We start from the raw sequence: 27,152 nt of genomic DNA, 5'->3' as shown, positions 1-27,152 counted from the left end.
TGAAACACATGCAAACATACACAACACCAAAATACATAAACTCAAAACACATAGTTAAAAGCTAAAGAAAATGAGTGTGTTTTCAGTGACCTCTGAAAAGACTCAAAAGTTGGAGCTGTTGTTAAGGAGAGTGGAAAATTGGGTCCCACTTAATATTAGGTGTCCTTAACTACTATGTACTTACATTAAAAAAAATAAATACAATGTACTTACTGTGTTTAAAATGTATTTGAGAACACTTGTGGTGCTTTTGAGTTGGGCTAGAGGTTGGGTTATGGACAGGTTTGGTGGTACGGATAGGTTTAAGGGTGGGTTAAGGTGTAACTTTTGTAATTACAAAAGTTAATTACAGATGTAATTACATACATGTATTTAATCAAGCATAAGTACACAGTAAATACACGTATTTACACAATAAGTACATTGTAACAAACTATTTATTCCTGTGTAAGTACATATTAGTTAAGGCCACTTAATATAAAGTGGGACCAAAAATGGTTCCAGAGTCTTGGAGCTGCCACTGAAAAAGCTCTATCACCTCGACATTTCAAGCGTGATTGTGGAACTGTCGAATAGAGACAATCCTTAGAGCAAAGAGATCTCACACGTGGGTGTATATTAATTAGCTCAGAAATATACTCAGCTCAGATCTGAAAGTTTCTTACAATTAAATTTTTGTAGCACAACTGAAGCATGATTCACTTATTTAAATTCCATTACGACTTTCAGTTATAAACTTACGTTTCGCCAGATCCTCTCATTTAAGCCCTCGGTTTACCAGCGCTGCAGTTGTTCAATTTTAGTTCAGATTCCAGCAGGCTGTCATTTTTGGTTCACTGAATCACGCATGCGCAGTATTATCGGTTCAACAGTTGTCAAATCAGTTATCTGTGTTTACTGTTCTAATAACTGAGTAACTCAGTGTCTAGATGTTAATCAGAGTGGGGTATCAGGCATGTAAAAAGTAAGTAGTTTGGGGATTAATGTTAAGTAAGTGCTAAACATTACTGTAGACGCGAATCATTTCAAATGATTGAGTTCGATTTAGTAAATTAATTCAACCGGTTCACTTAGAAAATCCGGTAAAAAAAAAGGATTTGTTCGCGGTTGCGATTAAACTAATACACAAATAAATTTGAAATGATTGTGTTAAATTTACAATTTTTAAGTGTCTGCTCGGGTCGTATTTAATTCTTTCACCATGCTGCTGTCATGTCCATTTCTTGTTTTTGTCGTGGGAGCAACAACAAGGATGATTGGAGGAGGATGGCAACAAGGCTAAATCCCACTTCTTATTCGCAGCTTCTTATTAACGCTATCTGGTCCACCTTAAAAACTGCGATGCTTTCATTTTTCAGCTTCTTATTCGCACTCAATTTAGGGACCGTGTTTATTTGTGTTCCTTTTTCAAAAATTTTGAAAAACATAAAAAAACGAAACTGAGATATGATCGAAAATAGGCTGCAAGCATGAAATCTAATTACATCATTGAATTAATTATTGACCGTGTCATCGTTTGAGTACAGTATATTTCTTTTATGAAGACTTTAGATGACCCACCTATAAATAGACAGTGCTTGCTCTGCAAGGATTCCAGATACAAAATTAAATTTTTATTCATTGAAGTTTTAATAGTTAGCAGGATTACAGACTCTGTGGTGCCGTACAGGTCAAACACAAAGCAGCGCAAAGTAAATAGATTTACTTCTAAAAGGCAAACTGTAGGTTTATGTATTAAACACATTTTCAAAGACAAAAACGAAGGATGTTTTTGCTATAGTATCAGTTTCAATTACTTTTGTATGTACACAATACAGTTTTAGTCAGTTCTAGTTTTTAAAAAACTCTCGTTTTTATTTTTATTTCAGTTATCAACATTTTTCAATTGTAGTTTTAGTTTTTGGTTAGTTTTCGTTAACTATTATAACCTTGGTACTTATGCATGTACACGCTCAACAGCATAGTGAATGATAATGAAGATGATGATGAAGTATAAATTCAAACCGTTTCCCAGAGGATGTTTGACGGGTTGCAAATTAGTGAAATTAGTGACCATTACTTACACTATACTACCGAATGGCGTAGAATAGTGCACAAGTATGCGACTTGGGACGCACATATAGTTTATGTTTCTAGTCAAAATATCTAAAAATTCATATATCAAGAAGCTTTTTCTAGACGAGTTAAAAATATGGTTTTGTTTTCAGAAATAATAACTCCAAACTGAGTGGGGTTTTCAATTAAAACAAGCTTAATAATATACTCGTAAGTAAAATAATCTTGTTTTGAGCTTGAAATTATTTTGCTGAATACATTGGCAAATTATTAAAAACTAACTTAATTACAGCTTATTATTTCTCAAAAACAAAGTCATTTTTTATTACATGTCTAGAAAATTCCTCATTATTTCAGAAGTTTTTAGATATTTGGACTAGATCAAGATAAAACTCTCCCTTTTTTTCAGTGAACTAACACAGCAGACAAAAATAAGAGAGACCGGCTGACCCCTTGTATGCCGTTTCAGTATCAAAGCACAAAATGGTTTCGCTTTCTACCTCGGTCACTCACTTGCGTATATACATATACAGTTAAAGTCAAAATTAATAACCCTCCTGTTTTGGTTTATTTAAATACTTAACAAATGAAGTTTAACAGAGCAAGGAATTTTACACAGTATTTCCTATAATATTTTTTCTTCTGTAAATTTTTTAAATATGTTTTCTTTTGGCTAGTTTTTGATCTTTTAAAACAATTTTAGGTCAATATTATTACCCACCTTTAAATAAAATTTAGCTTAATAATTGTGTGATAATTTAATAATGCCTAATAATTCTGACTTCAACTGTATAAATAGAATATAGGACAGTGAATCTTCATCACTAGCCTAAAACCTACTTCATCCATCAGCAAATGCCTTAACATCTCAAAGAAAAGGACAGCAATCACAGATGCAGTTTCTCGAAATTTCCAACACAAAAAAAGCACTGCTTCAGTTTCCTGTTCTTAAGATTTTCCTAATGCAAAGTCTTTGGATTTGCATAGTCATCAACCTTATGCAATTCTAAAACAAACAATGTCTTAACATATTTGTCATCAAGCACCCGATGCTAGACGTTAATAAGACATCTAATATACATTCCAAGTATTTCAAACTTAAAAAACACCATCAGCCAAAAACAAAAGGTCGATCTCTATCTGGAAGCTAATACGCACAATAAAGACAACAACATCGCGGGGACGGATTTGAATTCTGTCATCTGTGGTTTTTTATTTCTCACGCTGCTTATGAGGAGCTGCTATTATCCATTCATGTTCTCCCAGCATCCAATTTGCATTGTTTTTTGCTGTCCTCCCAGCAGAGCTACTCCCAGTGTAACTGGAGTCAGCCCAGTGCAGATGGTTTGATTATCATACCGCAGGGAGAAATCGCTGCTTTGAAAGGCTAGCTGACCTCTATACAATGCGGACAGACCCTATTTAAAACCTGCTGAATTTTTCATCAGCAGTCAGCAATAGTTATACCTCAGGCTTCCCCATTTAAAGACAGCTTACGGTGACCTTATAGAATCAACAGTAACGTTTAATCATCTGTTTCTTGCATCTAAAAGGTCATCAGTCAACGTCAACACTGCATTCCTGAAACTACCCTGTAAATAAATCAGTAAATTGGCAGTTTTTTCATATTTTTTTACTCTTATTTTTATTTTTAACTATTTATTTATGCTTTAGAATTGCATTGCGAGACCTTGACTTTTTTACCAATTACTTTTCACCTTGAAAAGTTTAGATAAAAAAAAGTTTAATAGTTTAAAGTGATATATCGTCCAGGTTGGTGTTGCATATTATGCTACAAAACCCTTGTAATAAATGTGCAAGTACATTTTCTGTTACTTTACATACTTATTTCTCTACATATTATTATTTCGTACACTTTATATTATTTTAAACTACTAAAATGTCACTTTGTTCAACTTTAAAGTTGAACTTGTAACATCAAAAGTCGACAGACCAGAGATCAACATCATATAATGAAATTCACCACCGTAAATAAACAGAAAAAACACTGAAACTGTTAATGAACAAATATTTCCACAGCGTATTAGAGCTAATATTTATATATTAGGATTCCAGGGATGCTCTTTCTGGCTGATATAATCACAAACAAACCCTAATAACCCAACAAATCCATCATCATCATAATCAACACCACTATTATCTCCCAAGTTCTAATCTTACCTTTTCCTATTGCCCTTTAGCGCTGTCAGTTCATGCTGAGCCGGTAGATGCACGGGTGTCACTAGATCTCCATTCTACTGTGCGTCATTGTACCTGACGCTCTCGCTTTGCCTTTCCCCCGCCCCTTCCCAACCCAACAATCGTGTCCCAGAGCGATGACTTCACTGCTCACCTGTTATCCAACCACAGGTCACAGTGTTCGCTCAGGCTCTCTTATGCAAACCATTGTGGATGCTAAGCATGGCCGCTCCGGCTCAGCTTTCTCAACTGCTCAGAGGATTGCATTATGCACAGCGGCCACCAAAAGGAATCTGATTACAAATAAAAGCCGAGATCTATTTTAAAAGATAGCTTATTTACGGAAATAATAAGCGGTTGTGGGTGATATGATGCTATAATGTGATTGTAAGACCAGAATTGTGTCAAGTGAAAAGGATAGTGAATATTCTACTGTTATTTACTCTAATCTGTTGGAGCACAAATGAATATATACGGAATTTGAGTTTGAAAATGTGAGTTTTTGTCTTGTTTCTAGTCTAAATATCAAAAAATTCAGAAACCAAGAAATATTTTTAAGACAGCAAAGAAATATTGTCTTGTTTTTCAGAAATAATAAGTCAAAATTAAATGATTTTCCTTCAAAAAATAGTCAAAATAGTCATTTTACTTTTGTTTTGAATTTGGATTTTTTCTTACTCTATTGCAGACCATTTTGCTTGTTTTAAGGGTAAAACTCACGTCATTTTGACTCATTATTTCTTAAAAGGAGGCAATATTTTGTCCTTGTCTAGAAAGATAAATCATAAAAATTATAAATAATAATAAATAGTCAAAATAGTCATCTTGTTTTTGCATTGAATTGGATTTTTTTTCTTACTCTAAGGCAGATTATTTTGCTTGTTGTGTGTTTAACTCACAAAATTTTGACAATTTTTTGTACATGTCTAGAAAATGCTTCTAGATTTAAGAATGTTGATATATTTGGACTAAAAATAAGGAAAACTCTAGATTACAAATAGGAATATGATTACAAATAAAAGCAGAGATTTCTTTTAAAAGATAGCTTATTTACGGAAATAATAAGCAGTTGTGGGTGAGATGATGCTACACTGTAAAAAATCCAACTTACAAATTGTTAACTCAGTTTAAAATTGTAAGTTAGGTGAACATTTTTTTGAGCTCAGAGTGGAATTTACTTATAAAAAATGATTTAATTGCATGATTGGAACTGTTTGTTCAATGAAAGTAAAAAAAAATTAGTAGAGAAGACTTTGACTTTTGATTTCTTCATTTGAGCGTTTACCACTGTAAAACATAAGTTGAGTTAACTTAAAACTCTAAAGCAACTGGCTGCAAAGAAATGTTGAGTTTTATTAATCTTCAGTGGTTGAATTTGTGCCAAATTATTCCAGAAAGTATATTTGACTTAAAACAGTCTTGTCAGTCAACTTAAAAAAATTATTTGGCACAACCACTGAAGCCTAATAAAATGAACTTTTTTTTTTTGCAGCCAGTTACTTTAAAATTTTAAGTAGACTCAATGTTTTTTTTTTTTTACAGTGTATAATGTAATTGTAAGACCAGAATTGTGTCAAGTTAAAAGGATAGTCAATATTCTGCTGTTATTTACTCTAATCTGTTGGAGCACAAATGAAGACATACTGAATTTGAGTTTGAAAATGTGAGTTTTTCCCTAATTTCTAATCTAAATATCTAAGAATTCTGAAATCAAGAAATAGACAGCAAAGAAATATTGTCTTGTTTTCAGAAATAATAAGTCATTTAGCCTTTAAAAATAGTCAAAATAGTCATTTTACTTTTGTTTTGAATTTGGATTTTTTCTTACTCTATTGCAGACCATTTTGCTTGTTTTAAGGGTGAAACTCGCATCATTTTGACTCATTATTTCTTAAAAGGAGGCAATATTTTGTCCTTGTCTAGAAAGATAAATCATAAAAATTATAAATAATAATAAATAGTCAAAATAGTCATCTTGTTTTTGCATTGAATTGGATTTTTTTTCTTACTCTAAGGCAGATTATTTTGCTTGTTGTGTGTTAAACTCACAAAATTTTGACAATTTTTTGTACATGTCTAGAAAATGCTTCTAGATTTAAGAATGTTGATATATTTGGACTAAAAATAAGGAAAACTCTAGATTACAAATAGGAATATGATTACAAATAAAAGCAGAGATTTCTTTTAAAAGATAGCTTATTTACGGAAATAATAAGCAGTTGTGGGTGAGATGATGCTACACTGTAAAAAATCCAACTTACAAATTGTTAACTCAGTTTAAAATTGTAAGTTAGGTGAACATTTTTTTGAGCTCAGAGTGGAATTTACTTATAAAAAAATGATTTAATTGCATGATTGGAACTGTTTGTTCAATGAAAGTAAAAAAAAATTAGTAGAGAAGACTTTGACTTTTGATTTCTTCATTTGAGCGTTTACCACTGTAAAACATAAGTTGAGTTAACTTAAAACTCTAAAGCAACTGGCTGCAAAGAAATGTTGAGTTTTATTAATCTTCAGTGGTTGAATTTGTGCCAAATTATTCCAGAAAGTATATTTGACTTAAAACAGTCTTGTCAGTCAACTTAAAAAAATTATTTGGCACAACCACTGAAGCCTAATAAAATGAACTTTTTTTTTTTGCAGCCAGTTACTTTAAAATTTTAAGTAGACTCAATGTTTTTTTTTTTTTACAGTGTATAATGTAATTGTAAGACCAGAATTGTGTCAAGTTAAAAGGATAGTCAATATTCTGCTGTTATTTACTCTAATCTGTTGGAGCACAAATGAAGACATACTGAATTTGAGTTTGAAAATGTGAGTTTTTCCCTAATTTCTAATCTAAATATCTAAGAATTCTGAAATCAAGAAATAGACAGCAAAGAAATATTGTCTTGTTTTCAGAAATAATAAGTCATTTAGCCTTTAAAAATAGTCAAAATAGTCATTTTACTTTTGTTTTGAATTTGGATTTTTTCTTACTCTATTGCAGACCATTTTGCTTGTTTTGTGTGTAAAACTCACATATTTTTGACTTGTAATTCAGAAAACAAAACAATTTTTTGTACATGTAAATATTTCTAGATTTAAGAATGTTGAGATATTTGGACTAAAAATAAGGAAAACTCTGGATTACAAATAGGAATCTGATTACAAATAAAAGCCGAGATTTCTTTTTTAAGATAGCTTACTTACGGAAATAATAAGCGGTTGTGGGTGAGATGATGCTATAATATGATTGTAGGACCAGAATTGTGTAAAGCTAAAGGGATGGCTCACTCAAAAATGAATATTCTGCTGTTATTTACTCTTTTGTTTGCAAATCTGTTTGAGTTTTTTCTTCTGTTGGAGTCCAAATGAACATATGCTGAATTAGAGTGTGGAGTATTTGAGTTTGTGTCTTGTTTTTAGTCTAAATATCAAAAAACTCTAAAATCAAGAATTATTTTCCAGACATGCAAAAATATTGTGGTGTTTTCAGAAAAGATAAGTCAAAATGAAGTAATTTTCTTTCAATAAATAATCAAAATAGTTATTTTGTTTTTGCTTTGAAACAATTTTTTTGCGTACTCTATTGCAGATTATTTTGCTTGTTTTAGGGGAAAAACTCACTTAATTTTGACTCATTATTTCTTAAAACAAGACGATTTTATTGTTTAGAAAGAGCTTCTTGATTTATGAATGTTTAGATATTTGGACTAAAAACAAGATGAAAACATTTGCTTTCTCCAGCGCTCAGAGGATTGCATTATGCACACTGGCCACCAAAAGGAATCTGATTCTAAATAAAAGCCGAGATCTCTTATAAAAGATAGCTTATTTATGGATATAACAAGCGGTTGTGGCTGATAAGATGCTATTATAGGATTGTAAGACCGTAATTGTGTTAAATAAAAGGGATAATTCACTCAGAAATGAATATTCTGCTGTTATTTACTCATTTGGTTACAAATCTGTTTGAGTTTCTTCTGTTGAAGCACCAATGAAGATAAACTGAATATTGTCTTGTTTTTAGTCTAAATATCAAAAAATTCTAAAATCAAGGAATGTTTTTTTAGACAGGCAAGAAATATTGTGTTGTTTTCAGAAATAATACGTCAAAATTAAGTGATTTTCCTTAAATAAATAGTCAAAATATCAATCTTGTTAATTGTAAAATTGTTTTCTTACTCTATTGCAGGAAATTAAGAACATGTTGTCAAATAAAAGGGATAATTCACTCAAAAATGTATATTCTGCTGTTATTTACTCATTCGCTTACAAATCTGTTGAGTTTTGAGGAATGTTTTGTCTCGTTTCCAAATATCTAAAAATTCCAAAATCAAGAAACATTTTCCACACTGTAATAAAAATACTGGGCTCCACACAATTCATTCCTGTTGTCCCAACCCGAATCGATTAAGTTAATGAAAAAAAATTGTGGATTGGACATAAAACAATTAAGTTGGCCCAAAAAATCTCAAGAAGTGTGTTGTTTCAGCTCTTTTTAAATAATTATTTTGAAGAAGCAGTGTAGACAGGCAAAAAATATCATTGTTTTCAGAAATAATAAGTCAAAATAATTCAGTTTTTTTCTAATAAATAATCAAAATAGTAATCTTGTTTTTGTTTTTGGGCTTGTTTTAAGGAAAATTTGCTTAATTTTAACTAGTTATTTTAGAAAACAAGACTATATATAATAATTGTCCAGAAAATTCTTCTTGTTTTAAAGTTTTTTTTAGATGTTTGGACTAGAAACAAGACAAAAAACTCTAAGTAAGAAAATCATTTCTTGTTGTGTACTGTGTGTTTTGGATGTCAGTGGCTGTTATTTTCCCAACATTTTTCAAAATATCTTCTTTTATGTTCAACATAACTTCATAGATGTCATTTAATGAGCAGTTTTGACCTAATAATACTAACTACCTCACTATTTACTTACATTGAAGTACAGTATAGTTCCAAACCTCAATGAGTTTCATTTCACTGTCCAACACAAAAGAAGATATTTTGAAAAATGTTACAAACCTGTAACCATTTACTTCTATATTACAAAAACAAATACTATACTATGGTAATCAATGGTTACAGTTCAGTACAGTTCAATAACACACACACAAAAAAAAACAAACTCAAATAGGTTTGTGACGAGTAAATGATAACGACAGAATTGTCATTTTTTAGGTGTGAACTACCCCTTTAATAAAGTTAACTCGGGTGAAGCTCTTATATAAAACATTCTAGTGTAAATGTAGCGAATCATGGCCTAATATGGGCCTGAGTTCCTTAATGGTGTGGAATTCAAATTTATAAGAGCTCTATAAACAAACCAGCCTTAAGTGAGCTTAACCAGACTAAACACAACACAGATCTGTGCCAGTATGCGGTTGCTATGCATACTTGTGTTACCTTGGTAGCCGGGCAAGTGGATTTTCTGTCAACAGTGTTTTCCACTTCAAACTAAACCAATTGTTTGTGTGAAAGAAGTATTCAACAAGTCATGTTTTTTTTTCCTTTGAAAAATATTCTAAAGGAGCTGTTGACATGGAATTGAACCAGATTTTTGTTAAAAACCCAAACAATACAAACATTAAAAAATAAAAATATCTGAAAAAATTGTTGTGACAAATGAACAATGGAGTGACACAAGGAGAAAGTTCTAAACTACAGAAATGTATTTAATACTTTATATACTTACTTTAATAATTATAATTTGTAATATTTTACTCCTTGAATTCTTTTTCAATTGTCAAAATATTTGTGTATTGCTGTACATCTTAGTAATGTGTATGCGAGGTTCTCAACTAACACGCTCTGCACTGGAATTTAGACCTGCTTTAAGCTAGTCTATTGCACAGTCTATTTCAGATCCTCAAAATAGCAACGCGCCAACAATGCGCCTTAGCACACCTCCTTTCTTGACCGAAACATCCATAAGTCCACAAAGTGGCACAAAATAGATTTGCTATTTAAACAACGTTGTGCAAAATGGGAAAATTAGGGTTGCGTTGGTCTGAAAATAGCAACACATCATAGCGTGAGGATAAAGAACGAGCCTTTTTACTTTCTCTTTACTTTTACTCTTTACTTTACTCCTTTACTTTCGTAGATAAGGAAACGGTGGAAACTCACTCCACTGACAACATCCATTAGCCTCTATATTTTGTTTGTTAAGTGCTTAAGTGTTTAAGATTTGTTTTAAAAATATTTCTAAATTCAGCTCTAATTTCCAGCAAACAAATAAATGAACAATAATAAAGAAATGTGGTCAAAAAACCACAAAGTTATATTCAAACACACATCCTGTTCTTATGCTCCATATGTGATGCATACGTCTCCAAAACTTGACAGGAGGATAAATCTAAACTTGTTTTATTTAATATAAATATTAATATGTATTTAATAAATAATAATAATGATAATAATAACACTATACAAATGCAAATTTTCATGAATAAACTGAAAAAAGCCCCCCATTTAAATGCTTTCTTTATATATAAATTGCTTTCATACATTTATTTTGAAGTGGATAATTTTTTCTATACATAATCTGATATATATACATTCAGTGATGTGCCTCCCTTACAATGAAAAATGTGTGCATGCAGTCTGTTGAGTGTTTGACTGACAGCTTTAAATCCCGCCTCCACCCCACCCAACAGCATGGCAGCTGCTCCAGCCTCTCTCTGACCATAAAAGGAGAAGCAGGCTGCATATGATTTGACCTGACAGATTCTAAATGTGTTCTTCCTGGCTTACGGAAGTTAATTTCATGAGAAAGAGAGCACGTCAGCTCATGAGATTTTCTTTAAAACTCAATCAATCCAGAATTGGGTTCATTTCAAGCATTTTCATTCGTTTTCCTTCAACTGAAATGATATACAACATGTACAATTTACCTCAAACTGAATCCATTATTATTGTAAAATAATATCAAATGTAAGTTGTCGGTTCATTCCGCTGATGATTAATAAAGGGATTAAGCAGGAAAAAAAATGAATGAATGAATGAATAAAAATGTTAAATGTGGTAGTGAACATTTAACATAAAAATATCCAGCCTGATCTCACGAGGAAACGTAAGTATTTTACGTTTTGTCAGTTTAGTGGCTAATTCGTACGAATTTGTACGAGTTCAGTTGTACAAAAATTTACAATTTTAAGAAGGAAGCGTGGCACCTAACCCAAATCGTCATTGGGTGATGATCAAATCGTACTAAATTATACGTTTTAGATCGTACGAAATTCATACGAATTAGCCACTAAATCCAAAAGTTAAGAATTGCCGTAAGATTGTGTTGAAATATCACACATATAATTACAATATATAAATATAATATCACATAACCTTGATTAAAATAAATAAAATGTATATTTAATAATAATATTAATAATAATAAATAAATAATAATAAATAAATAAATAAATACAAATATTTATTATGATATATAAATATATACATCAGGGCTGCACAATATATTGTTTTAGCATCATTATCGCAATGTGTGCATCCGCAACCATCACATCGCATGATCAGCAATGTTAAAATGGGATTTACCTTCATTATATATGTATGTATCTACCGTGAGCTCCTGTAAACCACAAAAATACATTGTGTGCTTGAGCACACTTGGCGAATAAAGCTCATTCTGATTCTAAAAATCACAAATATGTATCTTTAGAAAACAGCTCTCATAGCTTTATTTCTGAGAGAGTACGGAGACTCAAGACTGGCTCAGCGTTAGAGATACAGTCTCAGAAAACAGACATGAGTCAAGCAGAAGGTGATTCTGGGAGTCACAGGTCTTAGACAGGGTCGAGCTAAAGGTTTCATTGTTACGCCTTGCTGGATAAAGAAGTAATGAATGCCAAAACATTAGCTGACAGTATCAACTTCTAAAACTGAAGTGCACTTTATCATAACATTTTGAGGGGAACTGCACACTAAATAAAAATAACCCAAAATAATTTTTTTTGTACATTTCTTTACTTAACGAGACATTAATCTACCGTGAGGAGCGTTGAAGTTAATTTTGTGCTGCCTGTATACTGCCTCCTGTTATTTGGATTATTTGGCCTTTATGATATTTTTAATATAATTTAATATTAATTATCCATTTAATTTAATTAACTGCAACCTTCATATTCCAAAATATATGTATTTCAGGGTCAAGAAGATACCTTTCTAGCTTTACAGATAGAAATTTGGATTAAGATCTGATATTCAATATTTCAATAAACAAAAAAACTCCTGATTATTCAACGCAATCTCACGGCAATTCGTAACTATTTGATTTAGTGGCTAATTCATATGAATTCATACAATCTAATTTGTACAATTTAGTACCATTTGCTCATCACCCAATGACGGTTGGGGTTAGGGGTGGGGTTAGGTGTCACGCCTCCTTTTTAAAATCGTACGAAAATTTTCGTACGACTGAACTAGTTTGAATCCGTACGAATTAGCCACTAAACTCACAGAACGTAAAATACTTACGTTTCCTCGTGAGATCAGGCTGGTGATTCTAGAGTCAGATTTGAGTTTCAGTAGTCATGTCAAAGCAGTAAGTAAATACTATCATCTTAAAAACCGTGCAAGAATTAGATGCTTTGTTCCCAGTGAGGAAACTTGTTCATGCTTTTATCAAAACGTTCAACGTATGCACGCTCAAATCAAATCTGAAAACACATCTGTTTAGCTGTGCCTTTATTGAATGAGCACTGTGCTACATCCGTCAGGTCGCACTATTATGTCTTTTTTTCTTTTTCATTCTTTTATAACCTGTTTTAACACATTTTAATCTGTTTTTAATCGCTTTTTATTGTCTTTCTTTTGTTCCTGTTTATGTAAAGCAGGAGTTCCCAAACTTTTCAGCCCACGACCCCCAAAATAACAATGCTAGTAACTCGCGACCCTTAATATCCTCTGAGGTGGTTATAAATACAGAAAACTTGCATGCAATGGCGCACACACACCAATAGACCCAAGCGTATTCTTCATTTCATTTTTTTAATGCATGTCAGTGCTGTAAATGGGCCAGAAAGTTTAAGCTGGTGTTATGAAATCAATCTGCTGCATCTGACACTATTGCTGTGTCTTTAATATTATGTAATTACCCCAGGGGTTGCCAATAGAATATCCAATAGATCTAGTAACTATAAGCTACTATATTAACTATAGTAACTATAAACGACTATTTTTGCTCTTCAGTAGGTTATGGATGAAATATGGTAATTCTTATGGTTTAATATAAATAAATAGATTTTTGGAAATCACCAGGGCCCGGTTTTTCAAAAGGTTTAATCCGGATAAAGTTGATCCGGATTTAGTGATCCTGTTTTTGCGATCCATGATCACGTAATCCAGCTTACTTTTTGAGCCAGTTTTTCAAAGCAACATTGGATCAATCTGATCCGGATAGGAACTTTTCCGGATCACTAAATCTGGATAACCAGTGCTCAAACAGGAGAGGAGATCACAACGTAAAACTATAGATATGTAAAGAGTAGAATAGCCAGCGTGGGGTCAATATATCTTTATTTTTATTTGAACTGAAAACTAAGAAAATTTTATAATTATTAAAATAATAATAAGAAGAAATAATAAAAACAAGAAAAACAACACCCCATCCTCTTTCAGCAGTCCGCTCATCTGAGACCAACAACATTGTACATTGAGAATATTTATAATAAGTTTCAAATATAGATGTAAATAAAAAAAAGACTTAATGTCAAAAACTCCACAATAAATTCAGACTTCCTCATCTGATGTGGAGAGACCAGCTTGTCTGAGCGTGGCCTTTAGGAGGCGGATCTCAAGTCATTGGCCTTGGTTTGCTGCAGTTTGGTTAGAGTCAGTTGTTTCTCTGCCAGACGAAGCTGTGTTTCTGCCCTTTAAGTCTCTTTTTGCAATTGTTGAAAGAGATTTCAAAAATCAGATATTGCCATTCTTTGCATTTTTTTTTTGTTATTCTGTAATCATTGCATGCATCACTAATAAATATTCTAAAAAGAAAAATATTTTTCATTGGGATGAATATATATATATATGAATATATATATATATATATATATATATATATATATATATATATATATATATATATATATATATATATATATATATATATATATATATCAATTAGTAAAAGAATAAAATTGATTGTTTTTGGTCAGTTTTGACAGCTGTTTGGGGGATTATTTTATGAAGCCAAACTCGTTCTACTTTGCTGTAGGCCTATACTGAAAGGCTAAATACGTTAAAGCCTATACTCACTATAGCCTGGCGGATGAACAAATAAAATTAAAACCTGAATAAATAGTATATCTCGTAAGATTCTGTATGATCCAAAAATAGTATTATTTAATACATTTTTTAAGTTTTCATTACATTTCAGGCATAAAATCCACGATCCAAGATTGGATTACGTGATCTAATCCGATTATGTAATCCGTTTTTTCTTTTGAAAAACCCATTTTCAAGATTTGATCCAATCCCTTATCCAAAATCCTAGTGGATTACTTATGAAAAACCGGGCCCAGGTGACCCCCTTCATTGTCCCACGACCCCTCGGGGGGTCCCAACCCCCACTTTGAGAACCACTGATGTAAAGCACTGTAAATTAACATTGTGTATGAAATGTGCTAAATAAACTTGCCTTACTAACGTTCACCGACTCGGTCCCAGTCACTCCCCTCGCTGGCCAGCAGAGGCCGCCATCTCCGGACTTCTAGCATTACATCATCCACTTACGCTGATTGTGCACACACCTGTCCTGAATCTGGTTAACGACCCATGTACCCCATATAAGCTGCACACAAACACTCATTCAGTGCGAAGTCTTGTTTAGCCCCGGCCAGTATTTCTGAGCATTATTCCCTGCCTGATTACTCATGTATTACTCAGGCCTGTTTCTGACTCTGCTTCGCCTTCTGCCTGCCCACGACCCACGCCTGATACACGGACTCTGATATTCGCTGCCTGCCTTCGACCCAAGCCTGATACACGGACTCTGATATTCGCTGCCTGCCTTCGACCCAAGCCTGATACACGGACTCTGATACTCGCTGCCTGCCCGCGACCCACGCCTGAAACACGGACTCTGATACTCGCTGCCTGCCCACGACCCACGCCTGATACACGGACTCTGATACTCGCAGCCTGCCCCCGACCAATGCCTGGTAAACCCCTGTGTCTGTTCACCGCCAGTCTTGATTCTTCATAGACTATTATTGATGTGTGTTTGCATTTTAGTGCATATTGTGTGTTTGAGTGATAGCTTGACTAATAAATACTGCATAATGGATCCCTCCGTGTCAGTCTCCTCGTTACACTATTGTTCACCTCTATGGTATAAAATGTGTACATTTTAAAAAGATACCACCACAGTGACAGATTTTGTACCTTTATTTCTGAGAGTCTAATTTAGCAACACTCGGTCCACTATAATATACTGTTATAGTAATCCAATATCGCTCAACAAGATTTGATGGGAAGATCTGAGTGCTTTGTGTCTCCCATTAGTGCTACAACACACTTCAATTCCCAGTAATGATCTGAAAATCCTCATGTTGGGATGTGCTGGACGGATCTGACAGTTTAATTAGTTAAATGAATGTCAAGTCCTTCATGCGCCGCATCAACAGAGCTTTCGGGAGGTCAGGGCGACTAATGGAAGCCCTCATTAACGGGAGCACAAAAGTAGCATTGTGTTCATGTCTGTACGAGTGTTTGAGTCCATATCGTGTGTGTGCACCTGCTCCGTGGTTTGCCCCATTGTGTGATTAGGGTCTTTTTTACAGATATAAGTTTGTTGGCAAGACAACAAACACAAGATACATTGATAGTCTGATTATCCAGCGTTCAAATGTGCTATTTATAACAGACCTCCATGATTTGATGATTAATTAGTCCATATTGTGTTGCCTTACTGTCAAAGCTAAGTTGTTATCTTACACCTACATATGTATTCCATGCCAATTAAAGTAGACGAGTGTGTGTTAATTAGATGTTTCAGTGTAGAGTCAGCAGGGAATGCTCTGGATATTATGGGTCGATACACAGAATGGCTCTATGGAATATTTAGCTGCACAGAACTCAGATGGGACGGAACAAACTAAGGCCGGTCTTTGTAGTGAAGTGAACTGTACAGTCATTATCATATCATGCTTGAATGAGCTTATTTTAACTTTCTTAGATGTTGAGTTGTTAGCATCTCAGTAGTAGTTGACATAAAATAATAGATCATTTATGTACAAAACCATTTTTAAATTAATATTTTCTCAGTATTTATGTTATGAGAGAGCTGGTTATGATTGGATTTGCATTATAACCCTTTTATGTGTTAAATTTTCAGCTCTTATAATCCATAAATCTGATTTATCTATGTATTTATTTTTTACAAATTCTGTGCAAAAATAGCCAAATAAGCCATACGGATATGAACTAAATTGTACATTAGCGTGACTTTAGCATGATTTCTAGCTCTTGTATGCTGTTAATGCTAGGTTTTAAGTGGTTTCCCTGCTGAAAAAACTGCTTAAACCAGCTTAAGCTGGTTGGCTGGTTTTAGCTGGTCGACTAGCCTGGTTTTAGAGGGGTTTTGGCCATTTCTAGGCTGGTCTTAGCTGGTCAGGCTGGAAAATGACCAGCTAAAATGAGCTAAAACCAGCTTGACCAGCATGGTTTAAGATGGACATGTCTGGTTTGGCTGGGCTTTCTGCTAAGCTGGTCTTTGCTGGTCATCTCCCAGCCTGATCAGCTAGAAATGGCTGAAAACCTCAATGTCTAAAACCCCTTTTTCAACCAGGCTGGTCCACCAGCTAACCAGGTTTAAGTTTTTTTTTTCAGTAGGGTTAGCTGTTGCTGCCATATTTGTTTGAAATTTAGCACAATGCTATCCTGTTTAACACAATGCTAACTTTTTAATTGTTTAGCTGTTGCTGCCATGTTTATTTGTTTACAATTTAGCACATCACTAGCCTGTTTAACACAACTGGTTTTTAACGGTTTAGCTGTTGCTGCCATGTTTGTTTATTTACAATTTAGCACACTGCTATCATGTTTAATGCAATGCTAGATTTAAAATGTTTCAGCTATTGCTACCATGCTTGTTTGTCTGTTTACAATTTAGCACATTGCTAGCCTTCATTCATTCATTTTCTTGTCGGCTTAGTCCCTTTTTTAATCTGGGGTCGCCACAGCGGAATGAACCACCAACTTATCTAGCACGTTTTTATGCAGCGGATGCCCTTCTAGCCGCAACCTATCTCTGGGAAAACATTGCTAGCCTGTTTAACATAATCCTAGGTTTAAAATGTTTTAGCTGTTGCTACCATGTTTGTTTGTTAACAATTTAGCACACTGCTAGCATGTTTAACAAAATGCTAGCTTTTTAGCACATATACCCTGTTTAACACAATGTTAGCTTTGTAACGATTTAGCTGTTGCTATAGCAGGTTTGTGTGTTTACAATTTAACACATTGCTAGCCTGTTAAACAAAATGCTAGCTTTTTAATGGTTTAGCTGTTTCTATTATGTTTATTTGTTTACATTTTAGCACACTGGTAGCCTGTTTAACACAATGCTAATTTTTTAATGATATAGCTGTTGCTACCATGTTTATTGTTTTACGATTTAGCACATTGCTAGCATGTTTAACACAATGCTGGCTTATTAATGGTTTAGCTGTTGCTAGCAGGTTTGTGTGTGTGTGTGTGTGTGTGTGTGTGTGTGTGTGTGTGTGTGTGTGTGTGTGTTTACAATTTAGCACATTGCTAGCCTGTTTACCATAATGCCATGTTTTAAATGTTTTAGCTGTTGCTACCATGTTTGTTTGTTTATAGTTTAGCACATTGCTAGCATCCCTACTGAAAAAAAACATCATATGCTGGTAAGGTATGTTTTGATGCTGGTCTTGCTGGTTTTATTGCTGGTTTTGCTGGTCTCTGTGCTGGTCTTTCTGGTTTTAATGCTGGTCTTGCTGGTCCCAATGCTAGTCTTGCTGGCCTCAAAGCTGGTCAGGACCAGTACAGAGATCAGCAAGACCAGCACTGAGACCAGAACTAAAACCAGCAAAACCAGCATTGACACTAGCAAAACCAGCAATAAAACCAGCAAGACCAGCATCAAAACATACCTTACCAGCATATGCTGTTTTTTTTTTCAGCAGGGATGTTTAACACAATGCTAGCTTTTTAACGGTTTAGCTATTGCTAGCAGATTGTGTGTTTGTTTACAATTTAGCACATTGCTAGCCTGGTTAACACAATGCTAGTTTTTTATTGGTTTGATGTCTAGCTCTTGTATGCTTGCATAGATAGTTTCTGAAAGTCTATTTTATTTGAGCTGCTGACCTTCATATTGTGCTAGATGCTCATGTGCAGCAGTGATTGTGAGCCTGACATGCACGAGAACAAAAAGAGCATACAGGATTAGTCCATTAGTAAAAAAAAGATCGCTTTACATTCAATGTAGGAACATTGTGATTCAAGCCTTTAATCCTCATGGCGTCTAATTTGTTTGATCAAAAGCAACATAGGCTACTGTATGATCACTCAAATGAGGCAGTGCGCAACATTATCTGACCGTATAGATAGTCACTTTCATCAAATTTGACTCACAATAGTAACAACTAAAATAGCGCCCCTACTGCATTGTGCAGTTTTATCAACAATGGAAGGAAACTTTTATGTGAAACTTGATCATATTAGTTTATTCATCCTCCACAATATGAGTTTCAACATGAGCTCTAATAATATTACAATAATGTATGTTTGAGCCTGAATCATGCACTGTTTTTACAAGTGGTGGTCTTATTACAGAGTAACTTAATTGAGTTATGTCACCTATTCAATTTAAGTCATAATAAAACTTTTAGGTAATGATTATTTCTTTCATTTTTTGCGCACTCACATTAATACATGATTTACCAGCCTGACTTCCATATTGCTAACACGTTTTAACTCAATGCTAGGTTTTAAATGTCTTAGCTATTGCTACCATTCTTTTTCCTTTGTTTATAATTTAGCACATTGCAATTGTGCAATTGTGTTAAACAATTGCTAGCAAAGCGGGATTTGAATGGTTTAGCTGTTGCTACCTGGTTTGTTTGGTTGTTTACATCTTAGCACATTGCTAGCATGTTTTAGCACATTGTTAGTACATCAGCACTTTGTATGGTTAACACAATACTAACTTTTTAATGGTTTATCTGTTGCCACCAGGTTTGTTTACAATTTAGCACACTGCTAGCAAGTTTTAGCACCTTGCTAACATGAATAAAGATGCTACCACACTTTCATATAGATGTCCTCACAGGTAACAGACATGAAACAGTCACGAACCCCACATCACACACACAAAAAAAAGATTGATTTGATTGATCTCTATATATCAGATACAATTCAGTAAAAGGGAACTGGATATTCTGGAATTAAAAGTAGTATAGTTAAGGCCGGGAGTCAATTCCAAAACAAATCAGATGATTTAGATGATCTGAGAATTGAGAGTCGATTCCAAAATTAGATTCTCTTTAATGAATGGTTCACTTCACTGAACTATTTCAAATATTTACAGTTCACTTATGCCATTGTGTAATATCTAGGAGCTGGTTATGGTATTTCCATATTCAAATATTAAAATGAATTCTAGTTAATGTACCTAATGCACACATAGGCACTGATACACATAGTTTTTGTTGTTGTTGTTGTATGTGCCTTTTACGTAAATGGCTTTAGCATACATGGTAAAACTGGATTATTGTCCAAAAAGAACGTTTTGAGCACATATAAGAAAAAACAGATGCATGACATGAAGGATTTTATCAATTATTGGAATCTGGAGTCCATTGATTCCATAACTAGGAATTGGAATTGGGATTGATTCAAAAAATGTCTAAAGCCCTAACTAGTAACCATGTTTTTGGTGCATGTTTAATTTTCATAGAAAATTTATATTTCAGAAGATGAAGTTTTGTATATTAATATTTCTATTGTTAAATTTTGGAAGTTTTCTTTTTCTGGACGGCATTTGTAAATCATTGCTTGGGTTTAGGGAAGGAGGAGGATGAGGAGGAGGAGGGTGGGTCAGCCAATTGGCCGGCCGCCCAGTCAATGGACAGTCAGTCGGACAGACAGTCGCTCGACAGCGGCCTCTGGTGGCTATACGCGAGAACAGCGAAGGCGCAAACAGCACTTGCGAGAGGCAGTCGAGACGCGAAAAAGCGCACACAGCAGCCTCTCGCGGATTCGCAAAAACAAAAACTACTCAAATACGTACCTCCCGGGATGTATTTCGCGGTCTCTAGAAACGTGTCCAGAATGAGCCTGGGTTGCAACATACCAAGCTAGGTAAATGCTGTGAGATGCGATACAGCAGAAAAGTTCCTTGATTATTACATTTACATTTAGTCATTTAGCAGACGCTTTTATCCAAAGCGACTTATAAATGAGAACAAGGAAGCAATTTACACAACTATAAGAGCAACAATGAATAAGTGCTGTAGGCAAGTTTCAGGTGTGTAAAGTCTAAGAAGCAAAGCATTAGTAATGTTAGTCAGATTGAAAGTATAGTTCCATATCGACCTAGAAAATAGCAACTTTTAATTTTCCATCTATCTTAGTACAGGATGTAACTACAGAAGTGTCAATCTTTTAACAGAAATTTTTTCAGTGAGATGCTAATGGTCTAATACGATTCAATGATTTATGCTAAGCTAAGCTAATAGTGCTCACATCAAAGATTGGCTGAATAGATTTAAAAATCAACTATTTAACTCTAAGGGACTTTTAAAATTAACTTATTTCACATAAAAAGGGGAGTGTTGCTTTACAGACGTATTTTCTGTTTTGCGTTGCAGTGCTAGATTATCCTAACTCCAGCATGCACAAACAAACAACAAGAAAATGTATCGCATACCTCCTTTTTGACTACATCATTGTCGACTCTGCGAAGGTTCCTCTTCACCTTCAAGTATTCAGCGGACACCTCCTCCTCCTCAGGTGGGTTGGGTGCGGGGTAGGCAGGAGGTGGAGGTGGGATATGGGAAGGATTTGACGGCGGTGGGGGTGGAGGAAATGTAGGAGGGGGCGGCAGGTGTGCGGGCTCTTTCGCATTATGGGAACCACCTGCTTCATCAGGATTGAGCATGTCCATATAGGTCTGCATGTCAGTAATGGCCGAATCTGTGCCTCCTGCAATAAAACATATTGCTTTAATCAAATGCTAATAGATGAACACATGTGAAATTTCTTTTAATAGCTCACATTATTGTAGAAACTACAAATCAACCATGCTTTTGAAACAATAACTTTAGTTCATGTGTGGTGTTTGTGGTTGTTTTTGTTACAGTTTTTGTTAAATTGTGGTTACAGTACAATTGGCAATTATTCATTCATTTATTTATCAGGGGTCGCCACAGCGGAATGAACCGCCAACTTATCCAGCATATGTTTTACATAGCGGATGCCCTTCCAGCTGCAACCCAGTACTGGGAAGCAACCATACACACTAATTGACACAAACAGACACACACACACACACACACACACAAACACACACACACACACACACACACACACACACACACACACACACACAACAACCAATTTAGTTTACTAAATTCACCTATACCACATGTGTTTGGACTGTGGGCGAAACTGGAGCATCAGGAGGAAACCCACGCCAATACGAGGAGAACATACACACTCCACACAGAAATGCCTACTGACCCAGCCGGGGCTCGAACCAGAGATCCTCTTGCTGTGAGGCAATCGTGCTACCCACTGCGCCCCCATGTCGCCTCGTTGGCAATTATTCATTCGTTCATTTTCCTTCGGCTTGGTCCCTTTATTTATCAGGGGTCGCCACAGCAGAATGAACCGCCAACTTATTAAGCATATGTTTTTCACAGCAGATGTAACTCCACAGAAAAATGCCAACTGGCCCAGCCGGGACTCAAACCAGAGACCTTCTTGCTGTGAGGCGATCGTGCTACCCACTGCACCACTATGGCGCCTCGTTGGCAATTATTCATTCATTCATTTTCCATCGGCTTGGTCCCTTTATTCATCAGGGGTTGCCACAGCGGAATGAACCGCCAACTTATTCTGCATATGTTTTTCACAGCGAATGTAATTCCACAGAGAAATGCCAACTGGCCCAGCTGGGACTCAAACCAGCGACCTTCTTGCTGTGAGGCGACAATGCTAACCACTGAGCCACCGCGCTGCAGCAATTAGCAATTATTGCAACAAAAACATGACTACTATACATTTAATACAATATAACAGTGGTTGATATTTGTAGGAGAAATAATAATGTATACAATTTATTAAATTAGATTTAACGGTATTTAAAGGGATAGTTCACCCAAAAATGAAAATAATGCCATAATTTTGAAGGATTCGTATTTATACCTTCCAGTCCTTCTCAGCATGGATCAACTTTTATTCTTTTCTCATCATCCTGTTTCTCATTATTTTTATTAAATATGATTATTTGATTATATAAATGAGTTTGTAACTTTGAAATGATTTTAACTAATGAATAAGTTAACACACTGCTTTATGTAAGAATGTTCAGTGCATTTGGCTGTCTCTGTAACTATTTTCAGGAGCCAACAAACTAGGTCAGAGGTCACGGAGACCTTGAGTGGAACTGAAGGGCTGAGGACTGGAAACAACTCTTTCTATTGTTATTTCTATGAGTTAATACTATCTAAAATGTCTAAAGTTGTTTTGTTTTTTTTATGGTTAATTCTTTTAAAGCGATTCTACTTTTTATTCAAGATAGACTTTGTGTATTAAGGATATTACAACTGCCTGAATGTAGATTATTTAACCAGTTTTGATAAAGACGGCTGAGAATACACTACATTCTCAGATATACATTCTCAGAATAAGAAACAGATTATACTTTAAAGTGTGTGTGTTCTATTTGATTGTGGATCTGTTTCACAGGTCTGGAGTCAGCTCTAAACAGTCTAGTGGATGTCTGACATTAATACGCTTAAGATATTGCTCAGATTTGTACGCACGCACCCACGTGGAAACTTTTCTAGTCTATCTGTGTTTTAACCAATCAGGTTAGAACACTTATATGTATGATGCTGTTAATGACATTATGTGAGAGTATTGACCTTATTCTAAAATGCGGAAGTGCGCCTGTTTTCGCGATTGTCTTAGAACTTCCGATTCAGTTGCCTATGGGAGAAATGACAAGGAATAATAAGCGGCAGAAAATGGCCAAACTACTTGCTCAACAAACAAATGTTTGCATGACTACACAGACCAAGTAGCATAATATAATAAGAAAATATTAAATTGCAACATCAAGCAGCGTAACGAGCGGTTGTTAACGTCAAAAAATGAATGGAAGTGAATGTGACCGGAAGTCGCGAGACAAAAAGATTCAAATGGCAGCGCCCACTCGTCAGCTGAGAATAAGGTGAATAGGAACTCTAGGAACTCATCGCGAGTGTTGAAGCTGGCTTCTGCTGATGAAACTGCAAACTATCTTCAGTAAACTTGATTTTATTAATTTAAATCTCTGACTCCGGCTCTTCTTCATCTGATAGACTGGTCATTCTTTGTTTTAAATCTGTAAATAATCCCTACAATTTACTTGTTTAAAACCTTTATGAGTTCATTTCTTCTGTTAAACACAAAAGAAGATATTCAGAAAAAATGTTGCGGACCTGTAACCATTGACTTTCATAGCATTTGCATTTTCTACTATGAAAGTCAATTGTTACAGGTTTTCAGCTTTTTTTCAAAATGTCTTATTTTGTGTTCAACGGAGTAGAGAAACTCACAAAGAGTTTGGAACCACTTGAGGGAGATGAAATAGTGAGTAAACATTCATTTTTGGATGAACTATCTCTTTTAAAGCTAAAAGTATTATGTATACTAACTAAGAAATGTCTTCCTCAGTAGAGTATAGACTTTCCTAATGTGTCCACTAGAGGACATGCTCACAGCAGGTTTCCTGGACAACACTATGGCAACATGTGTTCCGCTTCAGTGGGCTCAGTTTTTCCCACCATTGTTAAGACGATGCTTCAATTACACTGCATTGTGCTTGGGACACATTTTTGGGGGGTGTTGGGCTTCTATTCAAAACACGGGAATGCAGGAGATGATAAAAGAACATTTTGTGTCACGTTATTTAAATTTACATGCTGGACAACAGATTTATTGTTAGTATTGTATTGACTCATTTTTACAAGAAGGCGGCATGGTGGCTCAGTGGTTAGCAATGTTACCTACTTGCAAGAAGGTTGCTGGTTCGAGCCCCGGCTGGGCCATTGGGCATTATTGTATGGAGTTATGATATTATTATATTATATTCTCCCCGTGTTGGCGTGGGTTTCCTCCAGGTGTTCAGGTTTCCCCTACAGTCCAAAGGCATGCGCTATAGGTCAATTGAATAATCTAAATTGGCTGTAGTGTATGAGTGAGTAAATGAATAGGTATAGGTGTTTCCCAATAATGGGAAAGGGCATCCACTGCGTCACACAAATGTTGGAATAAAGTAGTTGGTGGTTCATTCTGCTGTGGTGACCTCGATAGTGAAATAGTGACTAAACCGAAGGAAAATTAATAAATGAATGATTTATTTTACAAGAATTTCGTCTTTCTCCTTGCACGTTCTGTTCTATCCGATTATTAAGTGACATGCCTTCATATTTGTTAGTGAAACAAATTCAATTGTACTATAAAAATCATTAGTATGCAGATTTTAACTTACAGTCACAATTCTAAAGTGGTTAAGCTATGGAAATGCTTCAGAACCAACTAATAAAAGTAAACTAACAGTTGTTAAAACATGTTTATTATATGTGTTTACCAGTGTTGAACAATACCACGTTTCTAGTAATGTGTTACTGTAACGGCCTTACTTTTGATAGTAACTAATACTGCATTACTTTTTAAATATAATAGCTTCGTTATTGTTACAATATGATGCGTTTATCTGTTACTCGGTAAGTTAATTAATTTTGACTGCAGTCTAGCCTACATCTTCATGTTTACAGCGGCGACGCATTGTGGAATTGGTAGATGCCAACCAACCACCATAAAGAAGACGCCTTTTGTAGGAGGTGCCAGACTGGACAAAGGTCAAGAGAAAGCTGAGAACAAATGCGCGAGAAAGACGGAAAGTGCATCCTCTGCGTCACACAAATGTTGGAATAAAGTAGTTGGTGGTTCATTCTGCTGTGGTGACCTCTGAAATAGAGACTAAACCGAAGAAAAATTAATAAATTAATTATTTTTTTTACAAGAATTTCGTCTTTCTCCTTGCAAGTTCTGTTCTATCCGATTATTAAGTGACATGTCTTCATATTTGTTGGTGAAACAAATTCGATTGTACTATAAAAATCATTAGTATGCAGATTTTAACTTACACTCACAATTCTAAAGTGGTTAAGCTATGGAAATGCTTCAGAACCAACTAATAAAAGTAAACTAACAGTTGTTAAAACATGTTTATTATATGTGTTTACCAGTGTTGAACAATACCATGTTTCTAGTAATGTGTTACTGTAACAGCCTTACTTTTGATAGTAACTAATACTGCATTACTTTTTAAATATAATAGCTTCGTTATTGTTACAATATGATGCGTTTATCTGTTACTCGGTAAGTTAATTAATTTTGACTGTAGTCTAGCCTACATCTTCCTGTTTACAGCGGTGACGCATTGTGGAATTGGTAGATGCCAACCAACCACCGTAAAGAAGACGCCTTTTGTAGGAGGTGCCAGACTGGACAAAGGTCAAGAGAAAGCTGAGAACAAATGCGCGAGAAAGACGGAGTGCGCACCAGAAAAGCTTTTCTCACGCAGAAAAGGTTTTTGAGACTCTCCGTGTTTGATTTTCTTTTTTATATACAGGATTATGTCATCGAATTGTTGTATAAATACAATATCACACTCATAGCAATGGGATATGGCTGTTTATCAACACTGCTGGGGCACTAACATCAGCGTCAACGCTTCTCATTCACTTTGAATGGGTGCTTGCATTGTGGATCCGTCAGTGGCTCTACATAGGTGTTGCTCGCTGCAGAAAATGGGACTAGCTCAACTTTTCAAGCGCCGATGGAAGTGTCAGCCAATCAGATAGCTCTATGCAAATACACCAGCTAGACAGTGGCCTATTGCTGACTGAATTTCATTGGCTGACGATGCTATGACGATCGCGTCAGCCCCAACTTCAGACACGCCTTCAGTCAAGCGTTGACACTGAAGCCCCAAGTGAACGTGATTGTGAACGATTAAGAATATGCCAAAACTAAACTAGTCATCAAATAGACAGATTAGACAGACTTTATATGTGTAGTCATTCATTTCTGTTTATTTTTATGACTAGTTTTGGCCTATTATTAGAAGTCTATTAGATTTTTACTGACAGCCCAAATTTAGCCTCGCTTTAGCTAAGACGACTATGTTTAGACGTCTATTAGACATATTTTAATAACAAAACTACTTACTGGCGTCATATTGCTCATTTAAACCCTGACGTTACTGGGATTTTTGTTTTTTAAACATCATATGTTCAAGTTACACCAATTTTAGCAAGATGTACACGAGCAAACTCGGACTGTTGGGATTTTATGTTATGTTTCTCTAACCTGTTGGTACGCGTGAGGGAGGTGAACCGCTCCTTTTCTCTCCAGTACTGGATTGGCTGGAGTTCGCCGAGTCGTAATTGGACAATGAGCTTGAGGGTGAGCAGATGTCAAAGTGGCCTGCAGGGGGTGCTGGGTTGGGCAGGGTAGCGTTGGGAGAGGACAGGCCTGAGTCTGGTTGCTTATACTCCAAGTCTGCCGAAGCGTCCCTTGATAAGACTCGATGTTCCACGCTCTGAGGTAAAAACAAGTGTTAAAGTTAGGCGTAAGTTACAGAAAACTTTAATGAG

At 35.1% G+C, this 27,152-nt stretch overlaps 1 protein-coding gene across 14 annotated transcripts in view; it reads right to left on the bottom strand.

The window, feature by feature from the left end:
* espn (espin) overlaps positions 1 to 27,152 on the bottom strand; it is a 156,070-nt gene that overhangs the window by 72,205 nt on the left and 56,713 nt on the right. For all 14 annotated transcript variants that reach the window (XM_087263690.1, XM_087263691.1, XM_087263685.1 and 11 more), the window contains 2 exon segments: positions 26,866 to 27,097; positions 21,149 to 21,423 (listed from right to left, as the gene is read on the bottom strand). In XM_087263690.1, the coding sequence (XP_087119816.1) occupies positions 21,149 to 21,423; positions 26,866 to 27,097 (507 nt within the window).

This window comes from Danio rerio, chromosome 8, assembly GCF_052040795.2.
Source record: "Danio rerio strain M-AB ecotype USA chromosome 8, GRCz13ab, whole genome shotgun sequence".
NCBI classification, from domain to species: domain Eukaryota; kingdom Metazoa; phylum Chordata; class Actinopteri; order Cypriniformes; family Danionidae; genus Danio; species Danio rerio.
This window is presented reverse-complemented; position numbering and strand designations above follow the sequence as displayed.